This window comes from Cervus canadensis, chromosome 1 (assembly GCF_019320065.1).
Source record: "Cervus canadensis isolate Bull #8, Minnesota chromosome 1, ASM1932006v1, whole genome shotgun sequence".
In the NCBI taxonomy this organism is placed as follows: domain Eukaryota; kingdom Metazoa; phylum Chordata; class Mammalia; order Artiodactyla; family Cervidae; genus Cervus; species Cervus canadensis.
The window spans coordinates 39,772,533-39,791,262 of record NC_057386.1 but is presented as its reverse complement, the minus strand read 5'-3'; the positions used below and the strand labels follow the sequence as shown (position 1 = coordinate 39,791,262).

At 50.5% G+C, this 18,730-nt stretch overlaps 1 protein-coding gene across 11 annotated transcripts in view; it reads right to left on the bottom strand.

The window, feature by feature from the left end:
* Positions 1-18,228, bottom strand: part of MYO18A (myosin XVIIIA) — a 101,714-nt gene extending 83,486 nt beyond the window's left edge. For 6 of the 11 annotated variants that reach the window (XM_043479225.1, XM_043479258.1, XM_043479235.1 and 3 more), the window contains exons 1-2: positions 18,091-18,228; positions 4,061-5,141 (exon numbers count right to left, since the gene is read on the bottom strand). In XM_043479225.1, coding sequence (XP_043335160.1) covers positions 4,061-5,059 — 999 coding nt within the window. In that variant the 5' untranslated portion in view covers positions 5,060-5,141; positions 18,091-18,228. The remainder of the gene's footprint in view (positions 1-4,060; positions 5,142-18,090) is intronic. The other 5 variants (XM_043479320.1, XM_043479328.1, XM_043479345.1 and 2 more) reach the window with 1 other exon arrangement.
* Positions 18,229-18,730: the final 502 nt, after the last annotated feature.

Below are 18,730 nucleotides of genomic sequence, written 5' to 3'. Positions count from 1 at the left end.
AGAAAATTTGAGTAACTGATCCCCAAACAGATGTCCTAAAACATTTTCCCTGAGGAGCTGAAGAAAGGACTTAGCCTCTTCCCTTAAATCTGGCATCACACTTGACCCCTCCTTTCTTCCTTCTCCCACACAAGCCAATCAACAAGACTACAGGGCACCCGTAAGTTCATAACAGCACTATTTACAATAGCCAAGACAAGGAAGCAACCTAAATGTCCATGGACAGATGAATTGATAAAGAAAATGTGATATATGTATATATATATTTACATTCATACACACATACATACACACACATAATGGAATACTACTCAGCTATAAAAAAGAATGAAATAACGCCATTTGCAGCAACATGGATAAACATAGAAATTATCATACCAAGGGAAGTAAGTCAGAGAAAGACAAATATCATCCTAGGATATCACTTAAATATGGAGTCTAAACATTTGATATAAGTAAGCTTATTTACAGAAGAGAAACAGACTCACAGACATAGAAAACAAACATAATTACCAAAGGAGAAAGCGGGAGGTGGAACAGACGCATTAGGAGCTTGGGATTAACAAATATAAATACAAATAAAACAGATAAGCAATAAGGTCCTACTGTATAGCACAAGGAACTATATTCAGTGTCTTGTAATGAACTATAGTGGAAAAGAATCTGAAAAAAATATATATATACACACACACACATAACTGAATCACTTTGCTGAACACCAAAAATTAACACAACATTGTATATCAGTTATAATTTTTAAAAATTTTTTAAATAAAAATAAATTAAAAAGACAACAGAGCCTACTTCAGTTGCTCCTGTCAGATATGTCTCTCCATCTGCACTGCTTCTACCCGAATTCAGGCCTCCGTCCACCTTATTGAGATACTACAGCTCCCTCACTAGTCTCCCCACAGCTATCCTTGCAAGAGCTGAAAGCATTCTCCATAAGCAGCCAGAGAGGTTTTCAAAACCTGTTCCCATACTCCCTAATTAAATCGCTTCACTGCCTTTAGGTTAAAGTTCGCATTCCCTAGATGACTCACAAGGGCCTTGGTGACCTGCTTCCTGCTTGCCTCTCCTGCTGCTCCTCTCAATCCTGTCCCCACACAATCCCCCAGCCTTATTCCCCAAATGTGTCATTCTCTCCAGTCTCCAGACCTTGACATGTGTCTTACGGCCTTCCTCTTCCTCCCCTTGTCTCCCCTCCACTCATCTCCCTCCCAGATATCGGTTCTCCCTCATTCCTTCCCAAGGCTGCACTAGAAGCCCCTCTTCTGTGCTCCCCAGGACCATGTCCTGGCCTCCGTCATTGGGCTTCTCAAATGGCACTGTCTTTGCCTGCTGCTTGAGCATCTCTCCCACCAGACTGTGAGTTCCTTGGGGCTGGGGTTATATGCTATTCAGTGCTGGACTCCAGCACACAGGAAGTGCTCAACAAATGTCTGTTTCATAGGCAGGTGAGTGGAAGAAAAGACACAGAAGAGCTGCTTCTCCCGGGCCAGCTAAGTGATTCCTATGAGGTCCCAAGTCTATCCTACTGCCGAAGCTCACCCCTGCTCCCAGTGGAACCCTGTCGAGCAGCCACAGGGATACACGAAGGAGGTGTGAACCGAGCATTCTGGACACACACCGTGTGAGAAGGAAACCCATGGGGCTGTGTCTCCCTGGGGCCCTCTGAAGAGGTTGCGGAGAAAAGGCCCCATGGCCCCCATCTGTGTGCCGAGAAGGAACAGATGGCTAGCCAGCTCCCTCAGAGCTCCCTGGGGACAGGCGACATGTGGACACAGTTGATGGACAGCCTGATGGGCATGGTGGCCGCCAGGAGCTGTCCCTGTGGGGCTGAAGTTGTCAGGGTTCCCCGCCCAAGAGCCTGGAGGAGGCGGGAAGACTCTTTTCTTGGCATGGAACTGGGATTAGAATCGCTGCCAAGAAAAGGAGCAGGAGTAGGAGTGGGAGGAAGAGGAGGAGATAAAGGATGAGACTCCCAGAAGAGGCTGCAACACTCCTCCACCAGCCCCGGGGGGACCATCCCAGGACACTGGAATGCTGGGCTCACTCTGCTCCTCTCTGCTGTGGCCCGAGTCCCCACCACCTACCCAGGTAGGAAAAGATACAGGGGTTTCTCTGAACCTGTCAGAAGGCTCTAGGCGACTCCTGACGATGGGGCTTTCTACTACCTCCCCTGCCCGATCCCCCAGGTGGAGGGAGACGTCCTCTGGGCATCAGCTGGGTTTGCCCCACAGGGGCAAGAGCAAGCTGGCCTTTCAGGGGTACCTGCTGTACTGCAGGATCCCCCAGGGCCTCGACAGCTGAGCCACCCAATTCCCCAGGGAGGAGGCAGCAGCAGCTAGCTGGGAAGGGAGAGCGGCGGGGAAATGTGAGATGCCAGGACAATCCATGTGCTATAAGGACAAAACTGAACAGCATCTGGGATGCCAGGCCCAGGGCCCCTCAGAGGCCTGTGCTGTGGTTCAGCAGGGAGCTGGCAACAATCTCCCAGAGGGGATTCATTCTTAAAGAGGAAGAAAATTCCATCTGTTAAAAGCAATGTTACCCTTGTAGAAAGCAGAGAGACCCATGGTATGATCATGGTATGATCTCTGGCTCTGAAATAAAGACTACTTCCTCTAGGCTGTGGTTCCCTGAGTTCAGTCTAGTCTGTTGGCTAATACATAGTGGGTGCTTGATGGGTGTTTCTGGAATGAGTTCCAGTCCTCCCCTGGATTCCATGACAGGCTCCCTCCCAACTCACGACCCTTTCCTGACTAGCAGAGCATCCTGACCCCACCAGCCCCAGGGTAGAGGAAGGTCAGGGACCTGACCCCAGCGCTTCCTGCCAGAGCCTAACCCTGCTGCTCTCAGGCCCTCCAGGCCCGAGGTGCTGCCAGACTGAACAGCCAGCGGAGCGTCCACTTCCCCTCCCTGGGAGAAAGCTAGGACAGGGACTCTGCCTGCTTCCTTAGCATTTCCTCCCACTTTTGACTTTGACACATCTGGCCAGTCACTTAGTGCTGAAAGGTCCCAGCCAGGCTATGCAGTGGTCAGGCTGCAGGGACCAGATCCAGACAATCCTAAAACCCAAAGGCAGGAGAAAGGGAGGGCTAGAGCCAACTTATCCCTCATGGATTGTCTCTAGGCAGAACATTCCAAACTGATATGTAGCCACCCTATCATAAGTCCCCTGGGGTTAGAGATATCCATTCCCCTAGAGACCTGCTCACGCATCTAATCTCAGTGTCTTCTGCTCCTATGTCACCCCTTCTGTGGCCGTTTTGTGTGGGCTGGATACGAGTTGAGATCTCAGGGACAGTCAGGTCATACTATCTCTGTAGGCTAGATCCCTGTTGCCTTTCCAGGGCTGTGCTTTTTCTTCTTCCAGGAGATAATAAAGACTGTTGGAGCCCAAGTGATCTTTATAAATCAGATCCAGTCACTCCCCTGCTGAAAATCCTACAATGGTACCATTTCACTGGACTAAAATCTAAACTCCTACCATTATTTACAAGGTCCTCCAAGATCTGGCCCCTGCTTATCTCTGCAACCTTACCTGGTGTTCAGCTCCTCAGTTGCTCAGGGGTAAAAGGAGGCCTGCAGTCACCTCCCCAAGAGCTACTACTAAAGCAGCCACACATTACAGACGTCCCATGTGAGACCTGATTTAAAATAATTTATCTTTTTTTCACCTCCACTCCATAAAAAATGGAAATCCTTTATTTTAGTCCACATACCAGTCTGGACTAGCAGTAGTCCAGAGTGTCTCTCATAGCTGGAAGTGGCACATGTTAGCTTTCTCAATGCCTCAATTTAGGGCTCAGGACATACAAGCCCACTCAGGTATCATACAGTCTGTATTGCAGTATATCACATCTGCTGGGGTCACTTCTCCCCACAGGCCAGATAAGTTGTCCCGGAGCACAAGGAAGGGACCGCATCATCCCTCACACTTGCTAGGCTCTGATGATAGCTATCGGGTACCCCAACCACCCTCCCAGGTACAAATGTCAGGGAGGCCAACACACCCAGTCCCCTCTCACCCCTGGCTGCCCAGGCAAACACTCACATGGGCCGGCTCCCTGCGGAGTCCCTCCACGCTCTGCAGCCAGCTCTGGCTGAGTTCGCTGAGCTCTGGGATAGGCTGCACCTTGAGCCGCACGCTGTCCCCAGACTGCCGGATCATCTCCACAATCTCATCCCTGGACTTGTTCTCCACCTTGAGTCCATTGATCTCCACCAGGCGGTCACCGGGCACCAGCCCCAGGGCCAGGTCCTTGGTGCCCGCACCGGGCTCCGCAAAGTGAACCACCCGCCGGTAGACCTGGCCTTCGGGCCCCCGATCAAGCATGGTGGTGCGCCGCAGGGAGAAGCCGAAGTCCCCAGTGGGCCTTCGCAGCAGTTCTAGTTCCCGGAGGGCAGGGGGTGGCGGGGGCAGCACCGGGGGCAAACGCAGGTCAGCCGGAAACCTCTTGGTCACCAGCTCCGGGGCTCGGGACCGAGGTCCTGATCGAGGGATGCCAGGGCCGGGATGCTGCGTCAGCTGTCCCTCCAGGGTCCTCACCTCTACCTGCGGAGATGGGGCGGCAGAGTGCTCCGAGGGGGTGGAGGTTTCCGACGTGCTCTCGTCCCGACTGCGCTGGGAGAAGGAGAAGCGCTTGGCGATCATCTGCGAGTTCTGCTTGGCCAGGGAGCCGAACTTGGCCGCCCGCTGCAGCACCGAACCCCGCCCGCCGCCTTCCTCGCCCTTGAGGTCGTCGCTGGAGCTGGCTGTGCTCAGGTGGCCCGAGTCCAGGACGACGCTGCCCCTGTTGCTGTCCGAATCGATGTCCGTCAGGTGCAGGTCCGAGCCGCTGGCCACCTTGATGGGGATGGGGTTGGAGATCTCCAGGCGCGTCCTGGAGTCGCGCTTGGAGGAGCGGTTAAGGTTGAAGAAGCCGCGACGCAGGCTCATCTCTTCCAGGCTCCGCAGCTCCGCCGCCGACATCCGCTCCTTCTTCTCCTTCTTTTCCTTCTTCTCCTTCCGCCCGCCATCTTTGTCCTTGTCTTTCTTCATGAGGTTAAACATGGTGGGGGCGCTGTTTCCAGGGGTGGCACCCCCAGAGGATTACAGGTGCTTAGTACAGGGCCTTTGTGCCCCGCCCTTGCTGCTGCAGACGGAAACAGAGAGAGGTTATTCCAGCAGAGCCCAGATGTGGCCAACCAGTGAGCACAACTGCCCCTCACTGAGGGCCAGCTACGTGCCAGAGGCGCTGTCTCACCCAATACTGTCTCGAGGTGACCCTCATAACACTGCTATGGGTGTTTTTGCTGTTGTTGTTCAGTCACTAGGTCATACCCAACTCTTTGCGATCCCATGGACTGCAGCACACCAGGCTTCCGTGTCCTTCACTATCTCTCTGAGTTTGCTCCAACTCATGTCCATGGAGTTGGTGATGCCATGGCTAGGTCTATCGTTACTCCCATTTTACAAATAAGGAAACGAGATAAGTTTGTAGAAGACCAGACTCCAAAGTCTATCATTTCCTGTAATCCCTGATAGACCCACGCTTAGGTGTACACAGCGGTGGCATCTGGGAGCTCTAACCTCCTGGTTAAGAGGATGCTGTTGGGGCTTCCCTGGTGGCTCAGTGGTAAAGAATCTGCCTGCCAATGTAGGAGACACAGGCTCAATCCCTGATCCAGGAAGATCCCACATGCCACGTGGAGCAACTTAGCCCGTGCACCACAACTGTTGAGCCTGTGCCATAGACCCTGGGAACTGCAACTCCTGAGCCCATGTTCTGCAACTACTGAAGCCCCGGGGCCCTAGAGCCAGCGCACCCTAAAGCCCGGATCCCCAACAAGAGAAGCCACCACAATGAGAAGCCTGAGCACCACAACTAGAGAGTAAGCCCCCACTCGCCGCAAGTAGATAAAAGCCCATGCAGCAATGAAGACCCAGCATAGCAAAAAATGAGTCAATAAATAAAATTATTTTTTTTAAAAAAGGATGCCATCAAGCCAACCTGGGACCTAACTTAAGATTCAAATACAATAAAAGCAAAACTAAACAAATGGGACCTAATGAAACTTAAAAGCTTTTGCACTACAAAGGAAACTATAAGTAAGGTGAAAAGACAGCCCTCAGATTGGGAGAAAAATAATAGCAAATGAAGAAACGGACAAAGGATTAATCTCAAAAATATACAAGCAACTCCTGCAGCTCAATTCCAGAAAAATAAATGACCCAATCAAAAAATGGGCCAAAGAACTAAACAGACATTTCTCCAAAGAAGACATACAGATGGCTAACAAACACATGAAAAGATGCTCAACATCACTCATTATTAGAGAAATGCAAATCAAAACCACAATGAGGTACCATTACACGCCAGTCAGGATGGATGCTATCCAAAAGTCTACAAGCAATAAATGCTGGAGAGGGTGTGGAGAAAAGGGAACCCTCTTACACTGTTGGTGGGAATGCAAACTAGTACAGCCACTATGGAAAACAGTGTGGAGATTCCTTAAAAAACTGGAAATAGAACTGCCATATGACCCAGCAATCCCACTTCTGGGCATACACACTGAGGAAACCAGATCTGAAAGAGACACGTGCACCCCAATGTTCATCGCAGCACTGTTTATAATAGCCAGGACATGGAAGCAACCTAGATGCCCGTCCCCAGATGAATGGATAAGGAAGCTGTGGTACATATACACCATGGAATATTACTCAGCCATTAAAAAGAATTCATTTGAACCAGTCCTAATGAGATGGATGAAGCTGGAGCCCATTATACAGAGTGAAGTAAGCCAGAAAGATAAAGAACATTACAGCATACTAACACATATATATGGAATTTAGAAAGGTGATAACGAAAACCCTATATGCAAAACAGAAAAAGAGACACAGAAATACAGAACAGACTTTTGAACTTTGTGGGAGAATGTGAGGGTGGGATATTTCAAAAGAACAGCATGTATACTATCTATGGTGAAACAGATCACCAGCCCAGGTGGGATGCATGAGACAAGTGCTCCGGCCTGGTGCACTGGGAAGACCCAGAGGAATCGGGTGGAGAGGGAGGTGGGAGGGGGGATCGGGATTGGGAATACATGTAAATCCATGGCTGATTCATATCAATGTATGACAAAACCCACTGGAAAAAATAATAATAAAAAAAAAAAAAAATTAAAAAAAAAAAAAAAAAGATTCAAATACAAAGAAACAAGGCAAGTGACCTCTCACAGCCACTGTCCATTAACGCACCAGACGTCACATGCTCCTGGGCTGGTTCCTAAACCTGCTCTCCCTGAAGCAGCAGCCGGAGCCACTGCTGGACAGATCTCAAAGAACCAACACTTATTTAATGACTGCCACTCACCAGGCATAATGCCAGGCCCTTTACACTATCTCATTTGAACCTCACAGCATCCCTGCAAGGCAGGTATCATTATCTCTACTTTGCAAATGAGAAAACGGGGCTCCGAAAATTAAGTGTATGTTAGTTGTCACACAGCTAGTAGGTGGCAACTGCAGGATTCAATGGCAAATGTTGTTTTCTTTCTAGGGCCTGGGCGCCCACAGTGAAGCAGGGAGGGAAGTAAGGGGGAAGTTCCAGACTGAACAGAGGACAGACAGCTGCAAGGTGGGGGTGGGGTGGGGTCTGCTGGATAAACAGGATCCTGAAAAACTCACATCCTTTTCCCCAGACCGACACCTAAATATAGCCTTGGGAAGTAAGTTGCGGCAGCCGGAGAGAAAAACCTAGCTCCAGAGCTGTAGTGTTTATGGTACCAACCTCCTCCCATCCCCAAGCACACCCACCTGGGGACAGGACCAGAGAAAAACCTGGTGGGGGTGGAGTTGAGAGAGCTTTCCTTGTTCTAACCAGCAGAGAGCAAGAAGTAGGCCATACCACCTAATTAGAAATTAAATGTAATTTTTTCTCTCTCCGTGAAAGCTTCCTGCTCTGAGTTCTAGACCCAAGACCTTACAAGCTTACTCTCTGTAGCAGTGAGCTCTGGCCAAGCCCTGGAGAGGCCCTTCCCTTCAGTGTACCCCATCCTCACAACCAAGAGGGCCTTCTGGGCTCCCCATTCTACTGAGAAGGATTCCCAGCCCAGGTACAGTGCCTAGGAAGGCTTCAAGGGCCAGGAATGCCCAAGGGCCCAGGGGTGCTGGTTGACTGTTTCTGCTCCACCCAGCGCCCTGACCCATGTGGCTCCTGAGAGATCATCGTATCTTTTCTAGAGCAGCACTGTCCATGAGAAATATAATTCAAGTCATATATGGAGTTGTAAATTTTCTAGCAGCCACATTAAAAAAAAAAGGTAAAAGGAAATGGGTAAAATTAACAATGCACTTTATTTACTGTAAATATATCCAAAATATTGACATCTCAACATGTTATTTATATAAAAATATTGAGATATTTTACATTCTCTTTTCCATATTAAGTCTTCAAAATCCAGTGTGTGTTTAGCATTTAGAGCATGTCTCAATTCAGACAAACCACATTTCAAATACAGTAAGTCACCCTACATGTGAACAAATTCTGTTTCAAGAGCATGTTTGTAAGTCCAATTTGTTTGTAAGTCCAATTTGTTCACAAGTCCAACAAAGTTAGCCTAGGTACCCAACTAACGCAATTGGCTATATAGTACTATATTGTAATAGGTTTATAACACTTTCCATATAAATAATATGTAGATTAAAAAAACACAAAAAATAAAGAAAACATGTTTACTCTTACAGTACTGAACCTTGAAAAGTATAGTAGTACAATACAACCATCAGCTGGCACATAGGGGCTGGAACATACATTTGTGTCTTTGAAAGTTTGCAACGTGAAGGTTCTTAAGTAAGGGACTTACTGTATTTGACAGCCCTGTGTGGTTTGTGGCTATCAGATTGGGCAGCACAAGCCTAGAGAATTCTTCTGTTGTACAGCATATCCAAAGAGGTGGGAAATCTGGCCATCAGCTCCCTGTGGACCTAGCAGGTACCCTTCTCCCCCTCTGACCTCAGTTTCTACCTGACAAAATGAAGTTCCCTTTCTTTAGTTCTTACTGCTCCATGCATAGTACCTGGGGGTGGGAAGCCAGGAAATCTAAGGGCCCAAGAAGTACAAACCCAGGAACAGCCTTGGCCAGCAGCTGCACCTGGACTGAGATAGGGTGGCGGAGTGCCTGGATCAGGCACTGTCTCTTCAGGGCTCTATTTCAACATAGCGAGTCTCCCTCTCCTCCTGAATGCTGATGGGGGTGTGGACAGACCTACCATATATTAGGATGAAGGATTTCTGGCTAATCACTGCCCATCTTACCTCTCACCCATCACTACCTGCATGCTCTTAAAAGGCTAACTTAGAAGATGGTTCCAGAGGGACGTACGGGGGAAATGGGGAAAGAAACCCACCTTGGGGACTTGGAGGGAACAAACCAGTATCTCAGCCCCAGTTCAACCACAGAGAACCCAGCTGCCTCCAATGCTGTCCCACCAAGACACCTTTTATGGTCTCCAGTTCTCACTCTGCAGTCCTTACCCAATCCTGGCTCTTTACTGGGGGCTAGGTATCTGAGCAGTATCAACAGAAAACAGCCCCCAGAATTCTAGAATCTCTGGGCTGTCTCGGCAAAAGCTTGTCCCTCACTGTCATTGCAACCGGCAGAAACCGCAGACGGTCACAGCACAGCACAGGGGGACAGTGCTGGCAGGAAATGTTAGAAGATCTGGTATCTAGGCCTGGATCTGCCAACAAATCACTGGGGGACCTTGAACCTGTCACTTTGCTCAAGGTTGGACGACATGATCTAGGTCTCTTCTAGCTCTAAAATTCCAAATATCTAAGTCTCCTGTGGACACAGGTTATTTATTAACTTTCTGCCAAAGTCACCGCTCTCTCATCCCAATCCTTGGGGCCTCTGGAGACTAGATTCATTTCAGCCCTTCTCTCATCACCCCCTGTCCTGCCACTGTTATCTGCACAGCTCACAAGATCCCCCCTCCCCACTGTTGTCCCTCCAATCGCCAGGCCTGGCTGTGGCCTGGGTTCTCTCCTGTGCCCCACGTTTAGAGCTCCTGGCAGTGTCCCCCTCCAGGGTCAGACCTGCAATACAGCTGCAGCTAATCCTTTATGTCTCAGAGCCTAGTTTGCCAGAGACCTGGGTTCTGTCAACTTCCTATAGACCTTGGACTTCGCTATAACTCCTGTCCTCAAGTTCAAAGTCTCTAGTTGCAATGATATCATTACCTCCCCACTCGTTTCAGGCTGCAGTTTCTACCTACTTCCCCTTCATCTCTCACTCCCTCCAGTGAAGATAACTTTTTTTGATCCACTTCTCTGCTTTTCACCCCTCACCCTACTCCAGGAAGTCTTTCCTAATTTTAAGTGGAGGAAAGGTATGTATGAAAATTAGGATATGTACCTGAATCATCTTGACCCTGTGTGTGTATGTGTGTGCTCAGTCGCTCAGCCATGTCTGCCTCTTTGTGACCCCATGGACTTAGCCCGCCAGGCTCCTCTGTCCATGAGATTTCTCAGGCAAGAATAATGGAGTGGGTTGCCATTTCCTCCTCAGGGAATCTTCCCAGCCTAGGGATCAAACCCATGTCTCCTGCATTGGCAGGCAGCTTGTTTACCACTGTACCATCTGGGAAGTTCTCCATGTTGACCCTACTATCCCCCAAATCTAAGCAAAATACCATTGACTCAATCAACTCAGCTGCTTTATCACATTAAGACATAAAGCATTTTGAAGACAAGGACCATTCAATTCAAATATGCATGTATCGGGCTTCCCTGGTGGTCCGGTGGTAAAGAATCCCCCTGGAAGTGGAAGAGACACCAGTTTGATATTTGATCTGCGAAGATCCACATGCCATGGAGCAACTAAGCCTGTGCTCCACAACTATTGAGCCTGTGCTCCAAAGCCCAAGAGTCACAACTACTGAAGCCCTGCACCCTAAAGCCCATGCTCCACAACAAGAGAAGCCATCTCAATGAGAAGCCTGGGCACCGCAGCTAGAGAGTAGCCCCTGCTTGCCACAACTAGGGAAAGCCCAAGTGCACCAACAAAGACCCAACACAGTCAAAAATAAACGCATAAATAAAACTTAAAAAACAAATATGCATCAATTCAATTTACAGGGTCATGTGATGGAATACTACTTAGCAATAAAAAGGAAACAACTACTGATACACAACAAGGATGAATCTCAAAAACATCTCTTGCTGCTGCTGCTGCTAAGTCACTACAGTCGTGTCTGACTCTGTGCGACCCCATGGACAGCAGCCCACCAGGCTCCTCTGTCCCTGGGATTCTCCATCTCTTAAGTGACTGTAAAAGAAGCCTTGAACTAATGGTTTGGTACTATTTATATGAACTTCTGGTATAGTCAAAGTAACCTATGGTGAAAAAATATCAGAACAGTGGTTACCTCTGGGAAGCAGGGGTGGGTTGGGAGTGGGAATTGCCTGAGAAAGGGCATGAGGGAACTTTTTGGGGTGATGTTCATGTTACATATCTTGATAAGGACTAGGGTTAACAGATGTAACAGTTATCAAGGAAGACTGGTGCTGCTATTTCTTCATTGGAAGAAACACTCAAAAGGCAAAAAGAATTGTAAACAAATACTGAACTCTATGATATGTATGCTAATGTTTTGGGGGCAAGGTATATTTAGTGTCTGTTATTTACTTTGAGATGCATAAAAAATGTAAGATGGAGGAATTCCCTGGTGACCCAGTAGCTAGGACTCAGCACTTTTACTGCAATGACCCAGGTTCAATTCCTAGTCAGGGAACTAAGATCCCACAAGCCATACAGTGTGGGGAAAAAGAAAAAAAAAAGATGGCTTAGGGTTGTATCAAAGGATAAAGATGTGGTAAACAGAATAGTAAAGTGTTCATTGTGGTTTCCCAGGTGGCTCCATGGTAAAGAATCCACCTGCCAATGCAGGAGACAAAGGAGACTCGGGTTCAGTCCCTGGGTCAGGAAGATCCCCTGGAGGAGGCATGGCAACCCACTCCACTATTCTTGCCTGGAGAATCCCATGAACAGAGGAGCCTGGCGGGCTACAGTCCATGGGGTTGCAAAGAGTCAGACATGACTGAGCACACACACAGACAAAATGTTCATTGTAGAATCTAGAAGGTACTGTAAAACTCTAACTTTTTAAAATGCTTGCAGAGCTTTGTGATAAAATGTTGGGGAAATATATATATTTATCAAGCACCTTACCAAATGCAGGGAATATAAATAAAATTCATGATAGAGTTTAGGCTTCAGGTATCAGGTAACAAAGCTGAGAACAAATTTGAGTTAATATCGATGCAATCTTGGGCAAGTCACTTAAGGCAATGACTTAAGTCATTTTTTTTTTTTTAATGGAGATAACAGTACCTGCCATTTAAGGCATGGGAATTAAATGAAATACATATATATACCTTTCATAAAACGCCTAGCCCAGACGAAGCCCTCAAAAATGGTACCCAACAGTAGCAGGGCAGAGCCTTGCCATCTAAATGGGATGGTAGAGAGGGTGATAAAGTATGCAAAAGACTGTCAGCACAAGTACAACAAAGTAAGTCTAGACACAGAATCTTTTTTTTATTTGACTGTGCTGTGAGGCACACAGGATCATAGTTCTCTGACCAGGGATCGAACCTGTGCCCCCTGCTTTGGAAGCTCAGAGTCTTAACCACAAAAATGCCAGGGAAGTCCCTAGACAAACAATCTTAATGCTGGACAGGACCTTTGTGTATGGAAAGTAAAGCCCAAAGAAGTGAGGGAAATCCAGTGAGAACAGGGCCAAGCTGGATCACACTGGCTCAAGTCCAGAGGCCCCATAAAACTATTGCCAAGATAAGGACAAACAATTCATAGTTGCAGAAATATAAATGGCCAACAAACACGAACACGTATTCAGCCTCAATAATAATCACAGATGTGTGAAATAAAACAGAGATATACTGTGTTCACTTAGCAATTTAGTAAAAAGTACCAAGATTAATAACATCAATCAGAGGATGAGCAGGGTGTCTCATACATGTTGATGAGAATATAAATTGATATAAGAAGGGCAGGTTTGTGGTATCTATGAAAATATTTGAAGATATATATTCTTTGACAGGGCAATTCCATTTATAGGACATCTATAGATATATTCACACAATAAATGGGGTTAATCTTTGCAGCATTGTTTGTAATAGCAAAATTCTATCTCTCTAAATATCCATCACTAGGGTAATAGCTATAATTATAGAACTAGACAGTTATTTAAAAGAATGAAAAAAAAAAAGAATGAGGTAGATTTGTATATACTGACCTGGAAAGATTCTATACTCTATTGTTTAATGAAAAAAGAAAGCTTCCAGATAGTATATAATTTTTACTAAGAACTTTCAAGCTATGTATATGGGTACATGTATATACATGTGTATTATGTATAGTATTTCCACATGTATAGAAAAATGTATACTCTAGGAAAGAGACAAAGATTTTGAAAGAATCAAAGGCGACTTCTGTGTTTTGTCCATATTGTTTTAATTATTGACAGTGAGAATATTTAGCTGGTAGGGGTACGTGTGTGTGTGCCTGCATGTGTTCACTTAAGCCTAGGGCCTTTAGATGGTGGGATTATGTATAATTTTTCTTCTTCATGCCCTTTATTTCCCACCGAAAGAAAATTTATATAAAATTCCGTTTATATAAAATATGAATATTAAACTATAAATACATAATATATAAAATATTCATGACAAGGTTTAAAAAAAAATAGCCTGGAAAGATCCATTATACAAATATATCCGTGATTTTCTCTGTGGAGTAGTGGCAAAGAGGGGTAACACTTGTAGACTTGCTACAGATCGAACCTTTTTTTAGCGTGTTACTTTTGTGATTTTAAAGTTCAAAAGAGAAAAAAGGAAGGTTTGACAAAGTAGTAAGCAATCCATTTAGCGTTACCGCTGTAAACGGGTTTGCAAGGGCAAGTTCAAAGCTTGCTTTCTCATGCTTTGAAAAAAGTGACTTGAGGGACTTGGTTAAAATAGATCTCATTGGTGTCTTGTGGCTTTAAGTCGGGGACAGATTTAAATGGGTCACCCTGCAGCTGGCAAAGCAGAAACCCCAGGAAATGGAAACTATAACGTTAGAATCCCAAGACAGGGCGCCCAGACTTGGCTCCTGTGGGTGGATACTTAAAACGGTCAGTCCCCCCATTTTCACCCCCCGACTGCACTCATAAATAAATACAAAGGAAATACTTTCCCAAGAGAGCCGGCCTCTCTCGCTGGGCCTCTGACCTCCCTGAGCGGCCGTTTCCTACGGCCCCGAGGCCTCGATGGGGGCGCTGACCGGCTCACCCGCCCGCACCGAGCAATCGCACGAGTGGCCCAGGGTGGGGGGCTCCCCCGGCACCTGGCGGGGCCCCCGGGACAGTGCAGGGTGACGCCTGTCGCCGCCGCGGAGCTTCTTCCGGGCGGTGCTGCTGAGCCCCGCTGCGCCCCGTGACTCACGGCCGGGTCACACGGAGCTTATCTGGCTCCAGGTGTGCTCGCTCACTCCGTCTGCACGCTTCTCACATGACATCAGCCGGGCCCGCCCAGCCCGCCGCCGCGCGGGGAACCTCGACCCTGGCACCTCCAGGCGGCCCGGTCCGGGGCAGCCGCGGCCCCGCGACGCCTCCGCAGCGATACCGTCTCCCCTGGAACGCAACCATCCCGCGGGTCCCGGGAGAAACGATGCCAGCAGCCCCGCCAGGTCCCCCGCGGCTCTTCCAGGAACGCCTCCTCGGCCCCATGCGGGGCCTGCCGCAGCCCGCAGGGCACCAATCTCAGCTGACATCCCCACACCCCACCTCCGGGTGACCTTGAACCAGTCCCGTCCTCTCTCTAGACCTCAGCTAGTCCAACTCCAAAATCTCCAGGGGCCTGAGACTTCAGACGTGGCCTTTGCCGAAGAGGTATTCCGTTCAATTCGTTCAATTCGAACCACACAGCAGGTTCGAATCCCGCTCTCCCGCTGACTGGCTGTGTGACCGACAGCCCAGTTATCCGACATCTCTGAATACTAGAGAATAACAAAAACAATTCCTTGTGAGTGACTCTAAAGTACTTGGCTGAGAGAAAGGGCCCTGGGCCCTATAAAATCGTCAGTCCACAATTTAAACTGCTGCCTGACTGTAAACTATTTGAAATGTCAAGGGAATGTGTATAATTTACAAGCCACACAATTCCTACCTCAAGAGAAAAGACAGGAAAGTGGGGGTGGGGTGGGGTTTTCAGGTCTGCTCCCCACCCTTCCCAATCCAGCTCCCACCACTGCACCACCTCACCCTCTAATTTAGGCTGCCTCAAAAAATGGTGAAGGGGGGTGGGGTGGGGTGAGGAGGTGCAGTGAGCAGACCTTAAAGAACCCCAGGGCCTGATGCAAAGCAGAACTTAAAAGCTCCATCAAGCCCCCAACCCAAGTCCGGGGAAGCCTGTTAATCATAGCACAGCGTGGGCTGGGCCCTCCCCCATCCCCTCAAATGTTTAAACTACATGGGGCCAGAGCCCCTTGGCTTTACCCGCCACATCCAGGAGAGATCTAGGACAAGGCCTGGGCCCCAGGGCCACCCACGGGACCCTGCTCACTCGATGCTCTGGCTCCAGTCTGTGGTGTCCACTCCAGGTGAGGGAGGTATGGCAGAGGGCTGACCTCTGACTGAGAAAGAGTCAGCAAAGCCCTGCTGCCCTGGAGACCTGTGTGTGACACAGCAAGCCTGGATCAAGGCTTCCTGAGTTCCAGCAGCTCTCTGCTCCACCCAAGCAGGGTGGATTCTCCCTTTCACACAAGCCGCACCCTCCCAGTCCACCTTCAGGTGCCTGCCTCTGGGGGACCCTGGAGTTTTCAGATTCAGCTTTCTGAAGACACAGGCACCCCTCAATGAGCAGCCGCTGCAAACTCAACCAATGAAGGGGGCTCCAGGCAACAGGCTGGAGCTTGAGGGAGCAGGCAGGATTCAGGAAGTGCATATCCACCTGAAGTCTTCTGAAGACAGCCTGGAGCATGAGAGGAAACCCTCGGGCACACACCCTGGCACCTGAGCCAGGCCAAGAGACTATAAACAAACCAGATATTCAGAGCTGCCAGGAGCCAGGTCATCAATTGTTCAAAGCTCAAAGCTCCCACAGGAAGTGACAATCAACATTCCCCCCTCCCTCACCCACCCTGCACTCTCACCTGTGACCCTTCTCATTCCCTTAACCCCCCAACACAATAGTTTCCCCCACCATCTTCCTGGAATTGAGCCCCAGCTTCAATGTTCCTAACCCCAAATGCACAAGCACACCTCCACCCGAGGCTATATATAACCAGTCATGTCCAGCAACCAGGAGGATATTTCCTGGAAAGTCTTCATCACAAAAGGACAGAGGGGAAGCTGAGGAGGTGGCAGGCCACTGACAAAGAGCCAGTGAGGTCTGTCCGGAAGCCAGAGACCTCAGGAGAGTAACTTTCAATATCCCCAAATAGAAAGCAACTTCTGAGCTAAGAGGGTGGAGAACAGGAGGCAAGGTGGAGCCCATTGCCATGACAACAGGATACCAACCTGCCCAAGAAAAGGGCTCCAGACCTGGCAAGCACCTGGAAAGGCAGCTTGACCATCTAGATTCAATGTCTTGCTAAGGTGATCTTGCTCTTAATCACCTGGACGACCTTCCATCCTGACCAGCCTGACTGCAGTGCACACGCACTCAGCTCATTTAACTCTTTATATGGGGGTTTTACCAGGCCTCCTCAGCCACCAGGCACTCCAAAAGACAAAATGAACCCACATCAATCATTGCCATGGTGAAGCGGGGAGCAAATGCAATTCCATAAGTTGGGGGGGACCATCTGAGGGCAGGAAGACCTTAGGCAGGAGAGCTCTCCCAGGAAGCATCCTCCCAGGCCTCCCTGCACAAACACAAACCGCGAGGACACTGCCAAACACTTGCCCCATTGGCCAAGTGACCAGGCAAAAGGAGCACCACTTCGAAACCCAGCTGGCAGCCTCCCGCATCCTCCCCCTCCCTACTGGCAGCCTCTCCGACTAATCAGCAGGACACACGTGCCTTGCAACAGGGTGACACCCCCACCCCCCACTCCACCCCACCCCCAACAAAGCCCCAATATGCAGTGTGTCCCTGCAGGCCTTGTCCCTGCAGGCCTTATCTCAGCCAGGAACAGCACCCACTCTTTACTAGGCTGGGTACCAGTAGCACCCCCAACAGGGCGGTGCGGGGTAGGGTGGGGATGGGGGTGTGTAGGGGGGGGGGTTGCGAACCTTACCACCTCCCCTTCCCATTGGTGAAGCAACTGGCATGACAGGTTCGCAGGGCGGGGCGTCGGGTCAGTCTCTCCCAGAGGCCTGGGGCAGGCGGGCCGACCTTCCCACACGCACCCCACCCCTTGGCAGGGAGAGGCGAGGTGAGCAGCCAGTTGCAGGGGGCAGCCTGCACGCCCTAATCCCCGCAGCCTACGGTTCACCCCCCACCCCCATGTTCTGTCCCAAGGAGAGGGGGCCCAGGCAAGCAGGGTCTCCATTGTTTTGCCAGCTGTCTGGCAGCTGCTCCTTTGAGACGAGCCCGGTGTCGGCCTGGCAATGAAAGGGTTGAAGGCCGCTGGGAGGGATAAAGGGCTCTTCCTCCGAACCTCGGTCCATCGGTCTGTCGAGGGTGGGGGGCCTGGGCCTGGCCTCAAGAATCCCCCTTACACCCCTAGGCTGCAGCCTGCACCCCGCAGCTCGGGGCCACCTGGGCTCCCCCCAGTCCCGAACCCTCCCAAACTGAAGGCCACCCTGCCCGGCCTCCCCGCGCCGCTCAAGCAGGCAAAGGGGCCGGAGCTCGCCCTCCCGCCCCCCTTCCCAGTCGGCCCCGCGTCCCCGGCGCCGAGCTGCGCGGCGCGGCCAGGGACCGGAGCCGGGAGTCCGGGCCGCCGCTTCCAGGGGACAGGAGAGGAGGAGGAGGAGCCGGCGGGCCCCGCCGCCCGCCCGCCTTCCCGGCCCGAGCCCGCCCCGCCGCCCCTCCACCCCCACCCCGGGCCCGGCCGGTCACCGAGCGGTCGCCCCCGCCGCCCAGCACTCACCGGCCGCCGGAGCCCGCCCGGCAGAGAGCAGGAGCGGAGACACGGCATCCAGCGGCCCCGGCCCGGTCCGGGCAGGAGCGCAGCGCGGCGCAGCACAGCACCGCCCCCCGCGGCCGCGCGAGCCGAACCGAAAGGGAGCTCCCTGCTGGCGGCTCCGGGGATAAACGGCCGACCTTCCTGGCAGCGCCTGGGCGCGCCTCCAGAGCGGGCCAGGCGGGCACCGGGCGCTGCCCTGGAGACCTCTGTGAGGGTCCCAGAGGCCCTGCCTGGAGGTTGCTCTGCACCGGGCATCCGAGGCTGCTGGGCGCGCCCAGGGCAGGCAATGGGGTCACGCTGAGTGTATAAAATAGGCCCTGTCCCAGGCGGGTGCCGGTGGACTCTGCTGACGGTGTTCAAGAGGGTGCCTTCCCGGGGCAGTGCTGTCCAGTTGAGTCTTGCGGGTCACATCTCCCCAGAGCAGCTCTGCAGAGGCAGACACAGGATGATGCTGGAGGATGCGGTATGGCCCAGTCCAAAGCAGGGGCTGCCAAGGGGGCACTGGCAGGATGTACCCCCCAGCTTCCTGGTGGGCTGGTTTGAGAGAGGCATGCTTCAGGTGGAGTTGTCTATGGGAGTGAACCAAGACCCAGCGGTGATAACC